Consider the following 22128-nt stretch of genomic DNA (forward strand, 5'->3'; position numbering starts at 1 on the left):
TTTCAGAACCAAGTAACCGTAAAGAGTTTTGAGCAAGAAGCAAGTAACTCAAGCTTACTATGTGTTTACAATATTGCTTTGAGTAAAGCTGTCTTGTCCCTTGATGCCAAATTAAACTTCTTTTGGGTCTGAGTAAAATTTCTTAAGCAAAAAAAAAATGTCGAATGACACACGATTTTGATAAATATCGAAGTTGAATATACCTCTGATATTTTTTAGTCGAGGATAAGTATCTCAAAATAACATTCACATCCTGAAGGTTTGTAAATATATGTTTTTTGGATATCAAAATGCTATTTTTGCTGCTATACTGCCACATACAATTACAAAATTTTAGTCGAAATGCTGAACGTTTTCGTAAAAGTATCCGAGGTACCATTTTGTTTCAAATTCCGAATATAACTCATATTCCAAACACTCGACTTTTCATTGAGATTTTTCAAGGAAAACACTCAAATGTTTCCGCTTTATGATCAATTTTTCTGTAGTCAAGTCCTCTAAACTGGAATGCTGTGAAAATATCAATTCTTACCTTTCAAATTGTCACTGTTCGGAACTCTAGACAATGAGGTACATGAGAGTTCAATCGATATTTTGACATCGTGAGATAATGCAAGAATTTCTTTCATTTTTATATTATGTTGTATGTACTTTGAAAAAGTCTTAAGAGGTACTACTGAAAAATATTGTATAGAGCAACTTCTGGAGATGGGTTTGTTTGTACAAATCGAGAATTCTTTTAAACGAATCCTGACAAAGTTGTGGGCAAGACTCCTCGAATAAATTTAGGAAAGTGTGCTTGAAAGAAATTATCCGATCAATCTTGAAAGAAACATATGAGTGAATTATAAGATGAATTCGCAAGAAATCTTGGGAGAAGTTTCTTCAGACCCCTTCTATAACGGACGATAAAAGAGGTCAGAGTGCACATCATTAGTTCATAATAAGTTTTCATACACAGAATATGAGAAATCCTAATAAAAACCTGATGAAAAAAGTCAATAACCAAAAACCTATTCAAATCAACCAAAAACAAAGAAGGAAATGACTCAAACAACAGTTCCAAACCTAGAACGACACTTACACAATGACTTACCTTGGGACAGTTTTCGCACGGATAGCGCCGGATCTCACCGTGGACAAGGGCCCGATGCCGCAGCAGAGACGGCCGATAGCAGTAAGCCCTCGGGCAGAGCTCGCACCGATAGGCGTCCTTTGGGTAGTGGTGCGAAATCACCAGATGATCGTCGAGTCTGGAAGAAAAAGCGAAGTGTGGAACATTAATTTTCCATCGACGACAATAACTGCATAATTTCGTTGAGTTCCCCTTAAGCAGTGGGAGTCATCATGCATAATTGAGAAATACCAATAGGTAGAGACAAGCGAGCGACCTTTAAACAGCGTTGATGAACAAAATCGAGTGGGAGGATCCCTTCTCGCACTCACTCTCAAACACACACACAACAATCGGGAAGAATAGGTTGATGTCTAATAGACGCGGAGCGTGGCAATTTCCATCCCATTGTCGCCTTCGTATGTAAATGACGTAAATAAACGATTGACGTGAATCGATTCAAATAGCGACACCCTTTTCGTGGTCGGCTCCAATTTGGAATCTCCGAAGAGTCCTCATTACAACACCCGAAAACGGTTAATTATTCATCGCTTCCTGAATGGTCGGCCTGGTACAAACACACACTCAATGCAAATGAGTATGATGGGTTGATGATGCCCGTCGAGCTGTGTAGCAATTTGTTAAAGGGGGAAACAAAAAAAAACGCTGATGAAGCGATTTCAGGTGTCAAAGTTCTCACCCATTAGAGGGCCGACCGCGTGAGTGCCCATCTAATATACGCGGAAGGGCAACCGTCAGTAGCCGTAGTTCTCCACCCAGCCGCCTCAATTGTCAATCCATCCGAAATCAGATAAGTGAAGTGAATCGCTCACAGATAGGATCACCCACTCAATCAATGAATGCGCGAGGGATGGGAGGCACATTTGTGTGATGAATTCATGAAATCATCAGGTCGCGCGATTCCCACGAGTGGCACGCAGTCAATCCTTCTATTCGATCAAGCTCTATAGACAGAGGAGGAGGAGGCTCAGCTCTCGGGTGAAATGGCGCGAAATGTCATCGGGAACGGATGTGAGCATTCAAATTCGGAGTTTCACTTTCCAAACTGGAGCCTATCATTTGCCGGGATATGTGGCTATTTCGTCATAGGGCAAAACTTGCGAAAGGATCCACTTTGGAGTAGATGTCAGAAATGATTGCTATATTGCTCACCACGAGGGTTTGGTTTAGTTAAGCGATGCGATGTCGTCATTGTCGTCGATTTTGTGGATAGCGGTTTGCACGCCATCACTGATTCTGGAGTTTATTTTGGCTTGACATCCAGCTGATCGTAGATTGACAGGGGCGTGTGAAGGCCAGTAGCACTTTTACATAGGTATGGCGAAACCTCCGAGAAAAATCCTCTTACTTTCAATCATTGATTCCTTTATTCCTTGATTTTTTGATTCCTCGATTCCTCGATTCCTCGATTCCTTGATTCCTTGAATCGAAATCGAATCGAAATCGAATCGAAATCGAATCGAAATCGAATCGAAATCGAATCGAAATCGAATCGAAATCGAATCGAAATCGAATCGAAATCGAATCGAAATCGAATCGAAATCGAATCGAAATCGAATCGAAATCGAATCGAAATCGAATCGAAATCGAATCGAAATCGAATCAACAAGCAACAAGTCCTCCCTTAAAACACCTCTGCACCTTCAAAAATGATCAACCATCCAATCAAAGAAAGGGCATATCGCTTCCTCACGCCGAACTATTCAGTAACCTCACGTACGTCTTCTGGTTGGTATGTTACTCCCCATATCCATCACCTTAATAGCGTTAACGGACCACAGCCAATGTCCTCCACCACACAGCAACAGAAGCAAAGACGTTCGTTCATCCACGATGATGATTGATATTTCGGATGCTTTCAAATTACTTTGGTCGCGCGGAATGTGAAATGATAGTGTGTCCGATAAAAGCTTCGCCGTTACACAGTGGTCGCAGTCCGTACAAATGTTGCCCAAAAGGACAAATTTCATTCAAATCGTACAAAACTCCTAATTCATTGACAAACAAAGATGTTTGAAAAAAAACAGTTTTTTTGTAAATCTTGTCGAACTTTCTTAAGATATTCAAACAAAAATAACAATAAAGAGAATTTGAGCTAACAGCTCTACACACAGCTAAAAACATGTTGTAAATTTAAGTTTATTTTCATGCACATATTTGGAGCTTCAAAATAAACCTAAATTTCAACGACCAATCAATTATTTTTCAATTGAATTCACTTTAAATTTACACGATCAAGTAATATTCAACCATTTATAGTTGTAAACTGAATGTATATTCATTTAAATTTACATGATGCTGTAAAAACACACGAATTTGATTTATTTTTATAGCAGACTTCAGTTTACATCACATTGAATATTTATTTTTTTCGGTGCAGTTCAGAAGACGTAAAAAATCGAATATTACACCAATTGATCTAAACTTTTGGAAAACTATTCTGCCCATAACTGCATAACAGTCACATTCGACATTTTTGGCAAATTGGAGTTAATACCATAGAGAGTCATCAAATGATAAATACTTTCGATCAACTTACTGAAATCTGTGAGATTGTTCTAGAAAATTCGAAAAAAATACCAAGTTGTTTTGTCACATTGGCAATCATAACCGCAAAACAGTCACATTGAGATTATACATGAGCCTCATAATGTAGTAGCAACGAAATTACTATCAGAATTTTTTCTGACCATTCACCCAATATGCGATATGAGTTGTACAAAATTTCAGCCTCAAATAAGCTCTTCTGAATTCGCAATGAATTTTTGAAATTTTAGTTTCCTCCCATACTGCAGTGAAATGCAAACTTAGTATCCCATTTACTCAATGCCTACTTTTGTCGAATGTTACAAATATGCAGTTATGGCCAGTACTATTCTATACTAAATAAAAGCTAAAACATTTTTTAGTGAAAGAATTTGTTTGCCTTTTAGACAACTGTGCGTCGAAGTTTTGCGCGGTCGCGAGGATTTACTCTGAATTGTGTTACGCAGCACCGCACCACTTCTCGAATCAGATCACTATTATTTTCCTTTTGAGAGCGAAAGGAGATCGATCATCGCGATATGGAGCGCGACCAGCAGCAGCCTCTATTAGATAGCCGTCATGGACATTCCAACTCAAAGGAGGTAATCGCGCGAAGTGCGGGGCGAATGTTGAACCAATTTGCGATTTATCCAATTCCGCGTGGGCTTTGTGTCACTCCGCTGAAGGACACACGAACTATGTGCTTCGTTGTTATCTACGTCATCATTGGGTGAAAGTGGTCTAACAATTTCAGAATCGCCAAAATTTGCACACCGTCGCCGCGTAGTGTCGGCCGGCGATGATTGATCAGCGTTGCGAATTTCCTGACAGGTCAATGCTGAACTGAAGAGCGGCTTACGCAACGCCTTCATGACGAAGTTCGAACTGATTGGCCCATTTTAAACCTGGATCTAAAGTCTAAAGAGATCCAAACTTTTTTGTTTACTGTAATGGTCGGCTGGATTAAGCATGTGGTGGAGTTGCTATCATCATTCATTGGCGTATAAAACATCAACTTTTTTCGTCATTTGAGATCAAAATTTTTGGGTGTTTCTGTCGAAGCACAGCATAGTAAATATACTTTCATAGCTGCAAGTTGCCTATTTGCATTTTCAATGCATTGGACCGCAATTTGATCTGCTTCAAACTGATTTTCGAAAATAAACTCGCAATAGTTCTTATTTAGTTGACATTGGAGACATCAATGTCAAACATCACTTGTGGAATATTTCCTAATGCAGGATTTTTTGGACAAGTTAGCATTTTTCTTGAGAAATGTAAAAATGCCAATGTTGCAGTTTACAACAGTTTTAAAACCGGAAAAAAGTCGGCGGAAGCCTCTAGCTATTGAAAAATGAAAACCTAATTTAGATGTAGGACCTTTCAATTCAACTAGAATTTGTATCCTTTGACAGATACGCGTATTTCGACCTCAACTCGGTTTTCGTTTACTTATAAGTATTCCACTCAAAGATTTATTGACACTCCTAATTGATTCGGACAAAGCTCGCACCTCTACTCGCGCGAATATCATTAGCGGCATGTTTGCAGCCAGCAGCGCGTCACGATAACGATCACAACGTGATTGACAAACGCACTTCGCGATCGACAGGTTACGTCACGTAACGACGTCACCTTCCTATGGATGATTTACCCGTCGGGGACATGGCGACAATCGCGAGATCGATCTAATCGGATTTGGTCTGGCCGAGTGAGTCCCTCGGTGTGCGAATAATTGAGACTTCAGTCGCAAATATGTGTTGACCACGGCTCCAAAATCCACACATGACACATGAAGGTCTCAAGGATGACTTTCCCCGGATTTCGGGGAAGGTCTTACTTATTCGTTGGAGCGAGTTATTAGTGGGCGCGTGCGTAGATCACGAGTTGATCGTCTCCTGTGACAGACTTGTCAGAGCCAAGAGGAGAAGGTGATTTGCGGTTTCAGGTCTTGATTACCCTACTTAAATCGATCTTCGCCTATGTGTGGGCCGCTCCGTGCTTGTCTGGCTTAGAGAACGGCACGCATTCCGATTTGCCACGTTTGGCTAATTAATTAACTGCGCAAACCTGTTCGTTGTACGAGGTGCACGATTGGGGTATCACTTTTCACGGGGATTTGTCAGCTAATGAGACTAGGCTGTTGAATTACCGCGAATGGCGGTAATTTCGTTTAGGTAATTAAGATCGGCCCGCTCGGAGGAGGAGGTGACAAACGATGTGGGCTGATTAGATTTCTCGGCTAAGTGAAGCAATCGAATAATGGCCCTGTCAATCACTGAGCCATCCAATTTATTAGGCGACACGATGATCATACCTTGTAAAGCCGAGTTGCGTCAACGGGACATACTTTCCAACAACGTGTCATAGTTAGTTGTTCTGACGCAGCGCCATGTCGCACAACCATCAATTACAGGACGTTCCAAACGCCCTCCCCATAAATCTTCTCAGAACAATCACCCTCTCATCAATGGCCATCACTCTCAGCGGGGATGCTCATAGGCAGTGCACACACAAAACAGCAATTAAAGCCAACTTATGGACTGCAACTGCATAAACAACAACAGCCAGCCCCAGCAAGCAACACTCAAAGCTCCTTAAATATTCATAAACCTGTCGTTCCATCACCAAACACACGGGGCAGTTCGGGCCCCATCATCATCATTGTCATCACACATTCATATATTGCTGAGGAGCACCCATTAGGTGCTTCAACGGTAGCTACCTGCGGTGCGCTAGAATGGGCTGCATTCCCGAGAACGGAATTATGACGAAATAAGGGCAAGTTTAGCTCCTAGGCAATGTTGAACAAATGGTTCAAAAGCGCACTCTTTGCTACAATCCATCTATGGTTGCGAAGGAGGTTGAAATCTCATCCACAACCTGCACACTTGATTTCGTTCCATCCAACGTTGCACGAATCAGTCCAATCTGTTTCGTCGGAAAACCATATTCTATCATTATCTGCCGTAACTCATTTCTCTTCACTAAATCGTACACCGCCTTGAAATCAATAAACAGATGGGGAGTCTGCAAGTTGTATTCCCGGAACTTATCAAGGATTTGTTGCAATGTAAACATTTGATCCGTTGTTGATCGGCTTTCACGAAAACCAACTTGGTATTTGCTGATGATGGACTCCTCCAGCGGCCTCAATCGGTTGAACAGAAAACGTGACATTATTTTGTGCGCCGAATTGAGAAGCGTTATTCCTCGTTAATTGGCGCACCCACCTTCAGTCTGCCAGCAGGCAGTTCTTCAAGCAAGTTATCTTTACAATCATTGCACATGACGAGGCGCTGTTTTTCTCCGCACGCCTGTCAATGGCCTGTCGTAAAATCTCCGCATATTATTTTGTTCCATGCTGTTTTGCGCTTCGGTAATGAAATCTTCTTCATGCAACTTTTTCTTTCTACGGTGAATTCTTTTCCCAGCTGCTATCGTTTTCTTGTAACGCTCTCTATTTTGCCGAGTACCAGACACTAACATCCGGCTTCTGGCAAACCTCTTCTCATCAGTCACCTTCGGTAAGGTGCAAAATTTACAATATTATTCATAGACGGGTTCCTCCAATTAATTCTTTAATATTTTCAGATGAACATTATTAACAACTACCAGCCGTTTATTTGAATCCTTTGAGGATTATTCCATGAAATTGCTCATAAACTTTTAGAAGGTTCATTTATATTAATTTTTTTCACAAACTTTTCAGAAATTACTCCTGATAATTGGGCATTAAATGTCGATTTCTCACAAAATGTATTATAGATTTCAGAAGCATTTCCCCAGTGTTTCATAAGAACATGCTTTCAAAAGATTTCGATAATAATTTACACACTGTATAAGAATTAACTTAGCCAATCCCCAAGGGTCCCATTCAAAAAGTTATTTATGTATTCTTGCCACTTTTTTTTTTTTAATATTCCTCCAGCTTTTTCTCGACGGATTCGTTCTTATCTTTATCAATGTTGTCCTCTATGAAATCATAAAAAATCCTTCAAGGATACTTCCAACACATTTGTTTGGGAAATTGTCTGTAAAGATGTATGAGTTCAATGATTCCTTTCTTTTATTCACTTCTTTTTACAAATCCTCAAAAATTCAATCTCAGATTTTTCTCCAAATTTTTGCTACAGCGAGTTTTGGCAGAGTTTACACTAGAATTTCATTCCAGAATTCTTTAATAGCTTCCCCGGTGATTCAACCAAGAATTGCTACAAGGAATTTCAGTCGTGAAAAATAAATAATTCATTAATACATAAATGTTACTATCAATATCCAACTTTTGACTTCCTTTTTATCCATTTCCTGGGGCATTTCCAAGAATATGTCTTTCGCCTTAAATAAAAAAGAAAAACAAATGTTATATACATGCCCCAAAATATTTTTCAAAGAATTCTACGATTAGGTAATCATTCTACAATTAAAAATAAATACAATCAGGTATCAGAAGGCCGGCTCCAAAGGCACGTTCCCCACCAATTGGGAGATTTGTGCCATCGCCATATTTGAGCCTATTTCATCATCTACCCGATGGGAGAGGAAAGGGAAGGGAAAGATGGGAAGAAATAGGAGTGGGGTCCCTTGAAGAGGAAAGATCGCATAAGCGAAATGAGAGCATGTAGCTCCATACCACAATGGGTTCGAACAGCGCCCTAAAAAGGGCACTGCAAAACGCATGAGCGTAAAGAGAGCCTATAGCTCATTACTACAGCGGATTAAGAATAACAGAATGTCCTGAAGATTCAGGCTTCTGAATTCAGTTTCACTTAATAAGTGTTTACCAAGTAATTGGAATCGCATTTGCACAAAAACTGGACAGTTACATATCAGATGATACGAAGTTCCATAATCGGAGTCACAACTATCAAACAAAAGAATCAGCACGCTGAATGTTTGCTATTTGATAGTTGAGTCAGCAGTGGCCTGTCAACGCTCTGACCAAGAGACTGCAATTCTGCTTTGACATATTTGTTAAATACTTCGCCCCCCTTGGAGATGGCTCAGTAATGTACAATTTTGTTTGACGACATGACTCCAAACTATTCCAATATTGCTTGTGCTGAGTTGCCGCCCAAGAGTGTATCTGAAGCTTCACCCAGCACTTCGAAATTGGAATAGCCGGCTCAGGGCCAAGAAGTCATGCGATGCTCCATCGTGAGCTAGCTCATGGGCCAATTCATTTCCAGCGATGGAAGAATGACCAGGTACCCATACAAGGTTTACAGAGTTGACTGAATACAGTTCCTCAATTTGAGTTCTACATGCGATAACAAGCATCGACCTTGAGTTGGCCGAAGCAGGAGCTTTTGTAGCACTCTTGTAGTCTTTACAGACCGCAGAGGACATGCTTCTTCAAAAACTTCCATAATGTACGATGTTGTAGTATCAACGGCATCATCCAGATCACTTGGATTTTCAATGGACGGAGAATATCCATGAAATTTGGTCGCAACCAATTCAATATGGAGTTCCCAGTTTGTTGATCGGGGATTCCTAAAACGCAAAGTCTGCGCAGTTACATTTGAATGTTCAAAGAAGATGTAGCGATGATCAGATAATGATTCCTCATCTGATACATGCCAATTCGTCAACTCGTGACTGATTCTATTCGAGCAGAGCGTTATGTCTAACACTTCTTCTCTATTAAAAACCATGAAGGTTGGGCGATTGCCTATGTTAAGTAATCCAAGGTCTATACTACGTAAGTATTCTATCAGACTGGAGCCTCTCAAATTGATATCTGAGCTGCCCCAGATGATGTGATCAGCGCGAGTTTGCCATTTCAAGTTTGCCGAAAGTAGCAAAAACTGGGTCCACAAGGTTACCTAGATAGAAGTTCCCTCTACGAAAGTAGGGTTCTTGTACTAGCGCCACTTGGGCTGCACCATTTTGCATGAGTCTGCAAAGATTGATCGTTGCTGTTCTTTTATGCTGAAGATTGATCTGAGCTAACCTAACCGTAGCCACTACCCAAACTAGGCAGGATTAAGCTATTTGCAACCTCAGCACGAAAAATACCAGCAACGAAAAAACCAGATCGGTATCTTTTTAAAGTCGCCAAAGGCGAAAGAGCACAGAGTACACTGTGTAAAACGCATAATGCGAATCCATATAGGTGATAATTTAAATTTAATGTCAACATATTCATAATCCCACCCTTATTAAGCCTCAGGATAGAGACTGAAGAAGGGCAGCCGATTATCTCGGAGAAACACAAGGTCACCTGCACCATTGCTCTTGGTAGCACAGGAAGGACTCAATACTGTGGAGGGCGCCCTGGTACCCCACAGGCTCCGTTAGCGGTTAGGTTTTATTTAGACCCCCCTAACCATTCATTCCTAGGCACGGTACGCATCACACCATAAATTAGGGGTCACCTGTGAGGTGGACTTTTACCACCGGAACAGGCAGTCCGTAGTGTTAATTCTTAGCCAGTTGAAACAACCGCTACCGACACTACGCGGCTATCTAGGCTGCTCGGGAAAAGGAGGTTAATATTGATGATTAACTCCTGACGTGCCCAAACAGCCGTCAAAAAAATAAAAATAAATACAAAAGGACTTTTTCCTAATGAATCGAAAAGTTCTTAAATTGGATGCATTATTTTAAAAATTTATTGGGGGGCAGGATCCGACACTAATTTTTCAAAAGCAGTATTTTTTCTGTTTGAAATCGACAACGTTTACCTACATGACCATGTGTTCACTGTATTCTATTCTCGACAACTGAAAAACGGATTACAAAGCTCAAAAAGAACGGATTACAAAGCTCAAAAAGAAAACTTCCTCAAAGCACTTCTTCGCGAATTCCTAAAAGTATTTTTCCTGATTAAAAAAAAATACACGAATTTTGCAACATATATTTTCACGATTTAATCCAGTATTGTTTCCTGGAAGCCCAAAGAAATTCCTCATTGAATAACTATTTCCAGCAATTCCTTAACTAATTGTTCTATATATTCCTTAAAGATTTTTCAATAGTTCAATAGTGAATAAGTAATAATTTACCCAAGGACATTTTTACTGGATTTTTTCGAACATCTTAACTTATATTTTTTGGAGAATTTTACAGGTGAGGTGTTCGTACATCTGAATTAGTTCTAGAAGAAATGTTTGAAAATCTAATACACAAATGGGCTCTGTCTCAGCTGGGATGTAATGATTTTTAAGAATTACTAAAACAATTTTCATATGAAATTGGGGGTGAGAGAATACTCGGAAGACCCCATAATGAATTTCAGGAGTTATTATAGTAGAACTTTTTTGAGGGGAGAAATTCTGGTAGTACTTCTGAACAACACTTGGATTAATAATTGAAGAAAAAAAAGTCCCTGGTGTGATTCAAATAAAAATCCCTGAAGGAAATCTTGATACAAGCCTTTGGGGAAACTTGAAGGAAAATTTGAAAACATTCCTTTAAAATCATTGGACCAAAAAAAAAAACAAATTTAGAATTTTTTTATCTAATTATAGGTATTCTATTAAACAGCTCTAAGATTTATTATCATCATTGGACCAATTTAAGGGGAAATATTTGAAATGATTTTTGAAAATACCTGTAAAAAAACATACAACGGCGGGATGACTTGCAGCACATTGTAATTTATCATCACACAAATATCAAAAGAAAATTTTCCACAAATCGGTCCTACAATACCTGTGACCCACAATTCAAGTAGTGGATTCAATTGGCCTGTTTAGCAATGAAATATTAACAGTTTTTCGTAGTTTGATAGAAAGAGCACATTTTTCTAAGCATAACACAATTTCATTGCACTTCAACATTCTTATTTTGACAGAAAAAAATATTAAAAAAGATTTCAATTTGTAAACTCAATGACATTTCAATTTACATAATGACAGCTCGTCCCGAAGTAAAATTTGCTGAGGGTCATTAAAAAGTGATTATCATACTAACTTCCCACTTTCAAGGGCGCGGAAAATTATGAAATTTTGGGTCCTGGTCCAATTTCCGACGTAGAATCACCGCTAAACAAGCCAATTAAAGCTGTTATTGTAATTATATTTACAGATCAATCATTATTCTTGAAAATGACCTGAAAACTTATACTTGATAGAGGTTCAAAATTGTGACCTAAAAACATATAGTTTTAATTTACAAAATCACATGGTGTTTGTATAACTAATAAGAAATAATAACCTGTATTTTGTTATACGAAATTGTAGCCACAAATTTTTAATAAGAGTTCTTTTTAAAAATTCTTTTACGCGGATTGACCTTTCAAAAAATTCAGAGTTCCAAAAAATTTAATACTTTCGTTATAAGTCTACTTCATAATAAAAATAGTGATAATTCATCAATTAACTACAAACATCTGGTAGAAATATTGCTCAGTATGAATAACAAAACTTAACAAATCTTCTTCTTTTTCTGGCGTTACGTCCCAACTGGGACAAAGCCTGCTTCTCATATTAGTGTTCTTATGAGCACTTCCACAGTTATCAACTGAGAGCTTTCTTTGCCGATTGACCATTTTTGCATGTGTATATCGTGTGGTAGGTACGAAGATGCTTCTATGCCCTGGAAATCGAGAAAATTTCCTTTACGAAAAGATCCTCGACCAGTGGGATTCGAACCCACGACCCTCAGCATGGTCATGCTGAATAGCTGAGCGTTTACCGCTACGGCTATCTGGGCCCCAAAAACTTAACAAATGCGATTAATGAAAATATAATAATTTCGCCAGGGATTTCTGTTCCAATTAGTGCGAAAACTCTTTCTGAAATTCTTGAACAAATAATTCCGAATACCATCAGGGTTTTCCTCAAGTATTTCATTCCACAAAAAACTTCTTTTAACCAAATGCATCAAATCCGTTATGAGATATCATCAGAAATATCTTCAAAAATGTCTTCATAAATTTCGTCAGGGATTTATTCTGAAATTCCTCAGGGTTTCTCGAATAATGTCTCAAGGGATTTTCAAGCGGTTCAGTCACAGATTCCTTCAGGAGTTTTTTCATGAATTCCTCCAAATCTCTTGAGTAGCTATATTTCAGGGATTCCTCAAAGAATTACCCTAGTTATTTCTTCAAGAATTTTCTTTAGGAAGCACTTTCAATCACAATCGTATTTTCAGGCGGTTCCGATAGCACTCCATTTCATTAATCCAGGAACTTCTCTAGAGACTCTTCGCGGGATACCTTCTACGATTTCTCCAGGAATGTTTCCAAAAGCTCCTTCGGATATTCCTCCAGAATACTTTCTACAGGGATTCTTCCAGAGATTTTTGCAGGTGTTTCTACAGAAATATGGCAATTTCTCCAACGATTATTCCAGGGATTTCTCTAGGGATGCCTCCAGCATGGAGACAAGTGACAGTGAAGGAAAACCCCAGGAACTCCTCCAAAGTTGTCTCCACTGATTCCTGCGAAAAAATTTCAACAATCTACCCAAGCAATTGTGCATTATTTTCAGGAATTTCTTTAGGGATTACTCCAGAAAACTCTCTTCATGGGTTCCTCCAAATATAGTTCCAGATTTTTTTTTTCAGAAATTCCTAATAAGATTTCCCCGGTATTCTTCCAGTGCTTCTTTCAGATATTAAACCAGAGATTCTCCCAGAAGTCCTTTTAAGAATTTTCCTAAGGATTCCTCCATGAAATCCAACAGAGGTTTCTCCTTTTTTTCTAGAGGTTCCTCTAGGCAGGGATTGCCCCAGAGATCCATCCAGGTACTTTTACTTCTGTGTTTCTTCAGGAATTTATTCAGGTATCTCTCCGAAAAAAAATCTTCAGGAAAGGAGTGTCTGAAAAAAAAATCTTGGAGGAATTCCTGGATATATTCTCCAGGTTGTTTCGGATGTGAATAGTGGAGGAATTCATGATGAAATCTCTGGAGAAATTTTTAGAGGCATTCTTCGAGGAGTCCTTGGAAAAAATAGGATATTCTGAACAATTCTCAAGAAAACTTGCTGTATAAATAGCTGGAGGATTAGGGTAAGTGTTCCCTTAGTTGTGGGTGTTCCTATAGTTGCGGTAGTGCCGTTTTAACTGATTTTATTGCATTAGCTACATAACCGACACTGCCAATCGACGTATTAGCTTGTTGATACACGGAATAGTTGAAAAGAGCGTCCAAATTGCTTGAAAACTGATGAAAAATCACTAAATTTGCTAAAATTGTTCTTGCTTGTACCAATAGTTGCGGTAAAGTGTTCCTATAGTGGAGGATTCCATAAGAAAACAACGGATACCGCAACTATAGGAACACAAATTAAAAATATACCGCAACTAAAGGAACTGTGTACCAATAGTGGAGGTATTATTTTTCACTGACATGCCGTGGATTACTACGATGAAATCATTTTTCTCATTAAGTCAATGGTCGTTACTTCCCGTTACAACATCAACATGTGCATTAATTGCGTTTCTTGAATTAAGGCGGTAAAATGACGTTTAATCGCGCTTAGTACCTCCACTATTGGTACATCTACCCTACCTGGAAAACCCTTGGAGTAGTTCCTGTAACGATTTATCTGAAGGGATCTCTGGGAGAATACACGAAGGAAACTTTGTGAGGAATTTGTGAAATAATTTCTTGAGAAATATCTAATAATCCTAGAAGGAGTTGTAGGAATTTCTGGGGATATCCTTAGTGGCAGCTCTGCAAGAATCTCTGCAGAAATTTTTCTGGAGGAATCCTTCGAGCAGTTTCCAGAAAAATTTCAGGAAAAATCTGTAAAATTCCTGTAAGAATCTATACCAGCTGCTAGAGGAATTCTTGGAGGAATCTCATTAAAAATATTTCCGAGGCAATCTATGGAGGCATCACTAGAGGCATTCCTGCAGGAACTCCTCCTCCTCCTGGAGGAATCTTTGGAATAATCCTTGGTGAAATGCTGTAATAGGCTGGTTTTCGTCATGCCAATCTATCATGAAACGGCCTACTGTCTTGCACTGAATTATGCAGTTTGGTAATAGTCATAACACAACTGAAACCAGTGCTGTAATGATTCATTACGCAAAGCATTATCATTACGCAACTGTTTTGAGTTGCGTAATAAATTGAAACACAACATTTTTCATAAATTGTTAAATAATGGTGAATGCATTCCGATATGAATTCTGGTAGCCTCAAGTGGTCTTCTACGAAATTGCAAAACAGTAGTTCAAGGAACAAGTTGCAGAATGATGATTTTTGCAGCACGAGTCGTAAATTTATCTTACGAGGCTTGCCGAGTAGGATAATTACGACGAGTGTTGTAAAAATCGAGTTCTGCAACGAGTTACGTACAAAAATTTTTTGCAATTTCGTAGAAGACCACTTGAGGGTATCAGAAATAATATCGGAATGTACTCACCATCATTTTACAATTTCTGAAAAATGGTTATGTAATGATTTATTACGCAACTCAAAACAGTTGCGCTGAATACTGAAACGAAACGGTCGTTGTGCTTTTGTGTTCACCGCGGTAGACAATTGAGCACAAACCGGACTGACAACGAGAGAGTGATGAGACCACTGAAGGACCTCACATCGATGACATCCGGAAAATGCCAGTCGTCCATCGAAATGTGGTCTACTTGGTTGCATAGCTCGCCCTTTGGGTGCATCCAGGTGTGCTTTCAGATGTCTTTGCGTGCAGATCCTGGCTTCTCCTTATGTTTTTAAGACGGAGCAAGAGTTTAAGATCATCGTCTATAATCACGGATGTTCACTTCATATTTTGGTATTGCAATACCTCTTGCTCCAACAATGGAATTAGTTAAAGTTTCAAGAGCATTGTCAATATCAAGATTTGTTTGCAAAAAATATATGTAGGGAAAGTGTACCAGTTATGGCCATAGTGGTACCCTATTTGGCTATATGCAAAATTTGGATAACTTTTACATTTTTAATCTTTTTGAATGTTTTAACATCAAGATTTATCCTTTATTTTACTCTAAAACACAAAAGATTTTTTAAAATATGAAGGCATTCAAGATATCACATATGGCGAAATAGGGAACCACTATGGCCATAACTGGTACACCTACCCTATGTATGTATTCATGTGTATTCCAGTCGGCTCGTAAATAATTGAAATTGGAGCTGATAGGATTGAGAATAGCCCCATGCGATTTATGAAATGTAACAGGGAAATAATCAGAATCAAAATCATCGTGAGTAACCAGTTGGCTACAAAGCTGGCTACAGACAGTCAAGACCAAATCGATCGTAGAAGGGTTTCCAGAAAAGGAAAAACAAGTAGGGCTATCAAGGTATTGGATTGAGATATACCCCGAAGAGTACTCATTCAATGCTGAAGTTGGAATTTCTTTGCGAATTTTTCTGTGAGCGACGTTTTGCATTAAAGTTACCAATGACAACAAATTTTGACTTATTGGCAGTCACATTCCGTAAGTCAGTTCGAAGCAAATTAACTTGCTGACCAATGCATTTAACAGGCAAATAGGCATTTTTTTTATTTTTCGACATGTTCCTTGCTGCTTGCCTGTTTGTACACCACCGCACTCGGGTCATCAATTATTCAACGACCAAATCAGTGCCGCTAATGTTATTGCGTGCCGTGAATCTGTTACAAACTGAATAAATCATAAATGGGCTCCTCCTCCTTCTGTTTGTGCGGCCATTCGGCAGTGCGGCTGTAGTGTGAAGAAGGATTATATGCGGCGGGATCGCATGGCATCGATGTTTGCAGCACGGTAAACACGATGGTTTACATAAGAAATTTTCACTCTATAAATCCAATAGGAGGAAAGGTACCATGGGTAACCTGACAGGTGAGTTTTCCATTCTATCAGAAAGCGAAGCGATAGCATGGGAGTCTTCCGTGAAAAAAGCTCGTTTTGCTGTGATTTTTTTTTTCAAATTGCCAATTTTAGCGTTACGTCATAAATGGACGCTTCCATATCGTCAAATGTCTTATTTCGGTGAACAGAAAAGATAAGAAAAATTGCAAAAGCTGCTGCAAATACTCTGCGGAAATGTAAATTTCAAACATATCATTTCGCTTAGCAATCCGAAAGTAAAAAGCTACATTCAATCCGAGCCTTGTCATGTTTAAAAGAACTTCTAGAGATTTCCCACGTTCGTCAACAGGACCTCGAAATGTCATCATGTCTAATCCTCAACGACAATTTACAACCCCTCAGAAACACTTCACCTAAAAACTTCATCCAGTCACGCAAATCTAGTGCCACCCGATAGATCACGATCGCCGTCCCGTCGTCTCGCGCCATTGTTATCGTCACATAGAGCACGACCACGCCCACACACGCACGCATTCGGACCGAACCTCTAACCAATCGGACACCACTCGGTGCAAGTTGTAAATCCGACTACGATGACGACAATTAGCACAATTAATTACCCGCTTCGGTGACCATTTCCCGACGCTGATCGAGAAGATCGCCTTCGCCTCGCTCTCCCTCTCTCGCTCGTGCGAGAAGCGATCATCATCGCTTCACATCGCCGAGGCAGATTTATTAATATTTTAAATTATTCACGCCTCTAACTGCGCTCGGGTTGGCGGGACGACGCCAGCCGAGGCGACAAACGGAAAACATGATCCACTCGACTACGACACTCGTACACGTACAGCGAGCGCAATGGCACAAGTGCGATGAGTTATGTGACATTTTCATTAAATGCGATCAGTCTCACCGTCGTCGTCGTCGTCGTCCTCCTAGTTTCCTCGATCTCGCGTTACATTGTGTGAACCGAGCATAGATTCGCGGGACGACGACCGTGTAGTGCGTGGGTGTGCTCGCGACAATATCTCGTGACAACGATCATCGCCTAGACGCCCAAGAGTTGACGGGGCGAGAAACTGAAATTAGAATAATGATCTCTGTGCTTTGGAGATGCGGACCAAGACAAGAGATTGTTCATAAATTCGAAAATGTTCCATGTTTCGCGATGGTTAGATTAGGACAGGGAGGGGGAGATCAATGACACCTCCGGGAAGAACGGGCTTGAAGATCGATCCGAGTGACGAGTTCCATATCAAATCGGTTGTTCCTGAATTTGACCATCTTTAATTTGAATTTAAATAAACATATATTCGGTATGGTCGAATAAAAGTTATCCAAAAAAAAGGGGAACGGAGCATTTGGCATAAACCCATTTGGCAAGACCAAGCTGAGGGTCGTGGGTTCAAATCCCGCTGGTAAATTCATCATGATGTTTACATTTCTTTGATCCAAAAATTGAATATAGTTAAATGTCAACAACCCAGCACAGCTTTACCTGTCGTCTATCAAACACAGATAAACTGGGGCAAAACTTCTAATCCGCTCTAGACGTTTTTAGATTTATTGTTTTACTTTGCCATCTAGCGACCGACGCACTTATACATGACGCCCAGCCAAGTGAGCGCCAACCGTGGACATATCTCATTATTTCTACTCCACTGCCTATGACGTCGTTACTGTCATCACTAGATATACTTTCAAGACATGTCAAGTGAAAGTCATAAATTCAATCTATTTCCAGCGATCGTCATAAAATGTCCCATTTGGTCAGCCGAATAGAACCCACTGACATCGAACCGGAGGGGAATTGAATTTTAGTCAGTCTCTGTCCATCACTGTCCATTGCCAGGGGTGGTATCTCTATCCGGTGGCATATGGCTGTGTGAATTTCAGCAGTGCCACCACCGCACAAAATCGGCAAGACTTGACGCAAATTGAGTTTCTCTTAATAATGATCAAACATTACTTATCTCACTAGATAGTGTGGGAACAGAGGGCTTTCCGACCGACGACGACGACTCTAAGATCGTCGGTGAAGCATAAGGTCGCTCCAACATTTAGCAAATTAAGTCGTAGGTGGACAAAAATTTATTGTTTCTCTCGAGGCTGATCGTGGACTTCGTCGTTTCCACCCGGGGTAGGGATTGTGGAACACAATTCAGCGACGATGACGGTTCCGGGCTCACTCATTCTCAGTGATTGACGCTGATGCAGTGGAGATTAATTGCCTAGCTGCTTCAGAGGCTGCACAGCGGGATTCATTTGGCGTTCACACCTCCTGACGATGGGACTTGAACGCCCGAGATAAGCACGAATTGGTTCGGGAGAAATTTTCACAGGTCCGCGGTTCAGAACTCTACTTAGGAAGGACAGTTATTACCTTAGTAATGTGACTACGAGCAGAAGGCATGAGCACAGATAACACAGATGACGAATTCCATGTCAAATCGGTCAGTCACAGAACTCGACCATCTTCAATTTGGATTAAATTTTGCACATGTTTTTGGTATGATAGAATACGCGTTTTCCATAGAAAAATTGATCATTTAGACTCAAGTGTAACTTTTGAAAATGGCCTATAAATTTTTGCACGTAACTTATTTGAAAAATTCTAACTCCGAAACTGTTGATTTTAGAGAAAAATGTTCTATAAAGATGTTGCAGTAAACTGTTTGGACTATAGGAAAAAAATATACACTGAAAAAATATTTTATTTATTTTTATAAAAAAATCAAAAAATAAAACTTAAATTTTAAATTATACAAAACCCATTTTAAACATTTTTTAAATTTTCACCATAGAATCTTGGATGTATACAGATGTTTGGGACAAAGTTTCATGATGGAGAAATTTTTAATAAAAAGTTTTTCAAAGATCAACTTTAAGTCGATTTTAAATTTTTTTTTTTTTTTTTTTGTCAAAATAAATACGTTCTGATGACACAGTAAGCATCTTGGAATGATTCTAAGCCATTCGAATTATATCGAGTTTAATGCAAAAAATACTATTCAAATTTTAAAATTGGCCATTTTTATTAGTTATTCGCGAGCCTTCATCATGGAAAATAAGTTAGTGGAAAGAAATATGGTCTTCACTCTCGAAACGTATTATTATTAATGAAACGTATTAATATTAAAAATGGGATTGGAGACGGACCTGGTGTAGTGGTTAGAACGCACGCCTCTCACGCCGAGGACCTGGGATCGAATCCCATCCCCGAGATAGTCACTAAAAATGTCAGTGACGACTTCCTTCGGAAGGGAAGTATAGCTGTTGGTCCCGAGATGAACTAGCCCAGGGCTAAAAATCTCGTTAATAAAAGAAAAAAATGTGGTTTTTGTGTAATTTAAAATTTAGGTTTTATTTTTGATTTTTTTTTATGAAAATAAATAAAATATTTTGTCAGTGTATATTTTTTTCTTATAGTCCAAACGGTTTACTACAACTTCTTCATAGAACATTTTTCTCTAAAATCAACAGTTTCGGAGTTAGAATTTTTCAAATAAGTTACGTGCAAAAATTTATAGGCCTTTTTCAAAAGTTACACTTGAGTCTAAATGATTAATTTTTCTACGGAAAACGCTTATTCTATCATACCAAAAACATGTGCAAAATTTAATCCAATTCGAAGACGTTCAGGGCTAAAAATCTCGTTAATAAAGTCAAATCAATCAATCAATCGAAGACTATCGAGGTCGATTTTTATTTTTTTCGACTCATTCTGGATGGAATTCGTCAGATGGTTATGCTAGAACAAAAATTTTCTGGAAACCTGTGTAAATATTCAAATTGAAACTCTTTGCAATCACTAGTGCCGTTACACAGGGAATTGCGTCAATCAGAGGTGAATATCAATATCTTGGAATAATTCATATCACCACTGACATCGTCATGGGAACTTAGCGATCGCAGCGCCACCACGATGTTGCTACTTGTGTTGCCATTCAAAATGACCATTGATTGTCTTATACAGTTTTACAATCAGATTTCAACGTCTGTTAGCTGTGGCATGACCGTAGCCAGAGGAAAACTGACTGATGAGAAGAAAAATTCATAAAAACAATCTAATACTTGAATTTTGAAAGACTGACTTCGGCATATATCTTAACCCGTAGGCCTAAGTTAAAGTGACCAGATATGTTTTGCTTCAATCCGGGATAAAAATAAAAGTTTTTAAAATGTATCATATAACATCACACGATACGTGATATTTGTCTTCCTTTTGAGGTCATAACCTAAGAAAATCACGGTTTTATAATCTAATGTTTTGAAACGAAAATCATTAGATTTTTTTTCCAAATATGTAACCACTACGTCTATCCTTTTGGTGTCGTAAAACAGGGTGCAAAATGATCATTTATTACAACTTTTTTTAAATATTATTATGAATTTAGATATTATGAAACTAATTTAGACAACATTAATTTAGACAACATTGATTTACAGCAAAAGCTAGCAATCAACTGCTGTTTTTCCATACGAAATTCACAAATTTGAGGGTCTGTATCTCAGCTTTTGGTTATCCGATTTGGCTGAAATTTGAATGACGAACTACAAACAACTTGAAGTTTTGTCTGTAGTAAATTCAATACATTGCAGTTATTTGCCAAAGAGTTTCAGAGGGTTGTCAAAGGTAAGTACACAAGAGACTTTAAAATTTAAATAAAAAACGATAAGTTTCGGGTGGTTGTTTTGTTGGGCAAAGTTGTTACTTTCAAAAGTTACACAATTTATCAGAACACACCAATCACCCACAACTGATCATTTTTAATTAAATTTTGAAGTCTCTCGGTAGTTCGATACTGAAATTTCAGCTTAATCGGACTACCAAAAGCTGAGATACAAAGCCTCAAATATGAGCACTGTGCATGGAAAAATAGCACTTGATAACCAACTTTTATCACTGACTGTATGTAAGTTAACAAAATTGATTTTTATAAAATATTTAACAAATTATAGAAAAAAAAAACATAAGAAATTCAAAATTTGAAATGACAGCCAGGGGTGAAACTGTTTCCATGCTCTAACACATTTCAAAGATTGAATATCTGCCCTATACACTAAATGTTGGTCCCCTGAAACTGGAAAACTTTAAACTATTTCTTACGACTATGAAATGATAACATTTAATTGCAAGAATAAACTTTGAAATCCTACTTCATTTGCCTAAATTTTCAAATGAATGTGTCGTATATTGTACGTTTTTTTGTAAATCATCATCACATTTCAATTAATATTTTCGAAATATGATAGTAGCCGACTGATCGAATCCGGGACGTTTTCCGGGACGCTCGATAATGCGGGACAGATGTCTTGAATCCGGGACTGTCCCGCACAATCCGGGACGTCTGGTCACTTTAGCCTAAGTAAAAGAAAAATGCCATGAAGAACCGGTTATAGATTTGATGCATACAAAACCGTTTCAATTCTCGAAACCATTTCAATTCTTCCATAAGCTTTACACAGATGTTTAGATAAAAATTGGCCACTTTATAGTAAATTTGAGGCGTCCCGGGGACTCGAAAATGATCATTTGTAGGATAAATCAAATGAATCAAATTTATTCTCAAAAGATTCACAATGATGAGTTTTTTTTGGAATTTAGTGGCCACGATTCAGAAATGAAACAATTGCATTATGAGAAAATTATTGGAAATTGTTTGAAATTGTTTTGAATGTCTCCAAAATCTCAATATTATTCCAAAGATCTTACCAGAAATCATCCTAAGGTTTCATCAAGAGATCT

The 22128-nt window shown here is 38.7% G+C and overlaps 1 protein-coding gene across 6 annotated transcripts in view; it reads right to left on the reverse strand.

The window, feature by feature from the left end:
* LOC23687649 (transcription factor hamlet) overlaps positions 1–22128 on the reverse strand; it is a 453938-nt gene that overhangs the window by 11398 nt on the left and 420412 nt on the right. For 5 of the 6 annotated variants that reach the window (XM_021847868.1, XM_021847871.1, XM_021847869.1 and 2 more), the window contains exon 7: positions 1085–1253. In XM_021847868.1, the coding sequence (XP_021703560.1) occupies positions 1085–1253 (169 nt within the window). The remainder of the gene's footprint in view (positions 1–1084; positions 1254–22128) is intronic. The other variant, XM_011495189.2, reaches the window with a different exon arrangement.

Source organism: Aedes aegypti, chromosome 2 (genome assembly GCF_002204515.2).
Source record: "Aedes aegypti strain LVP_AGWG chromosome 2, AaegL5.0 Primary Assembly, whole genome shotgun sequence".
NCBI lineage: Eukaryota > Metazoa > Arthropoda > Insecta > Diptera > Culicidae > Aedes > Aedes aegypti.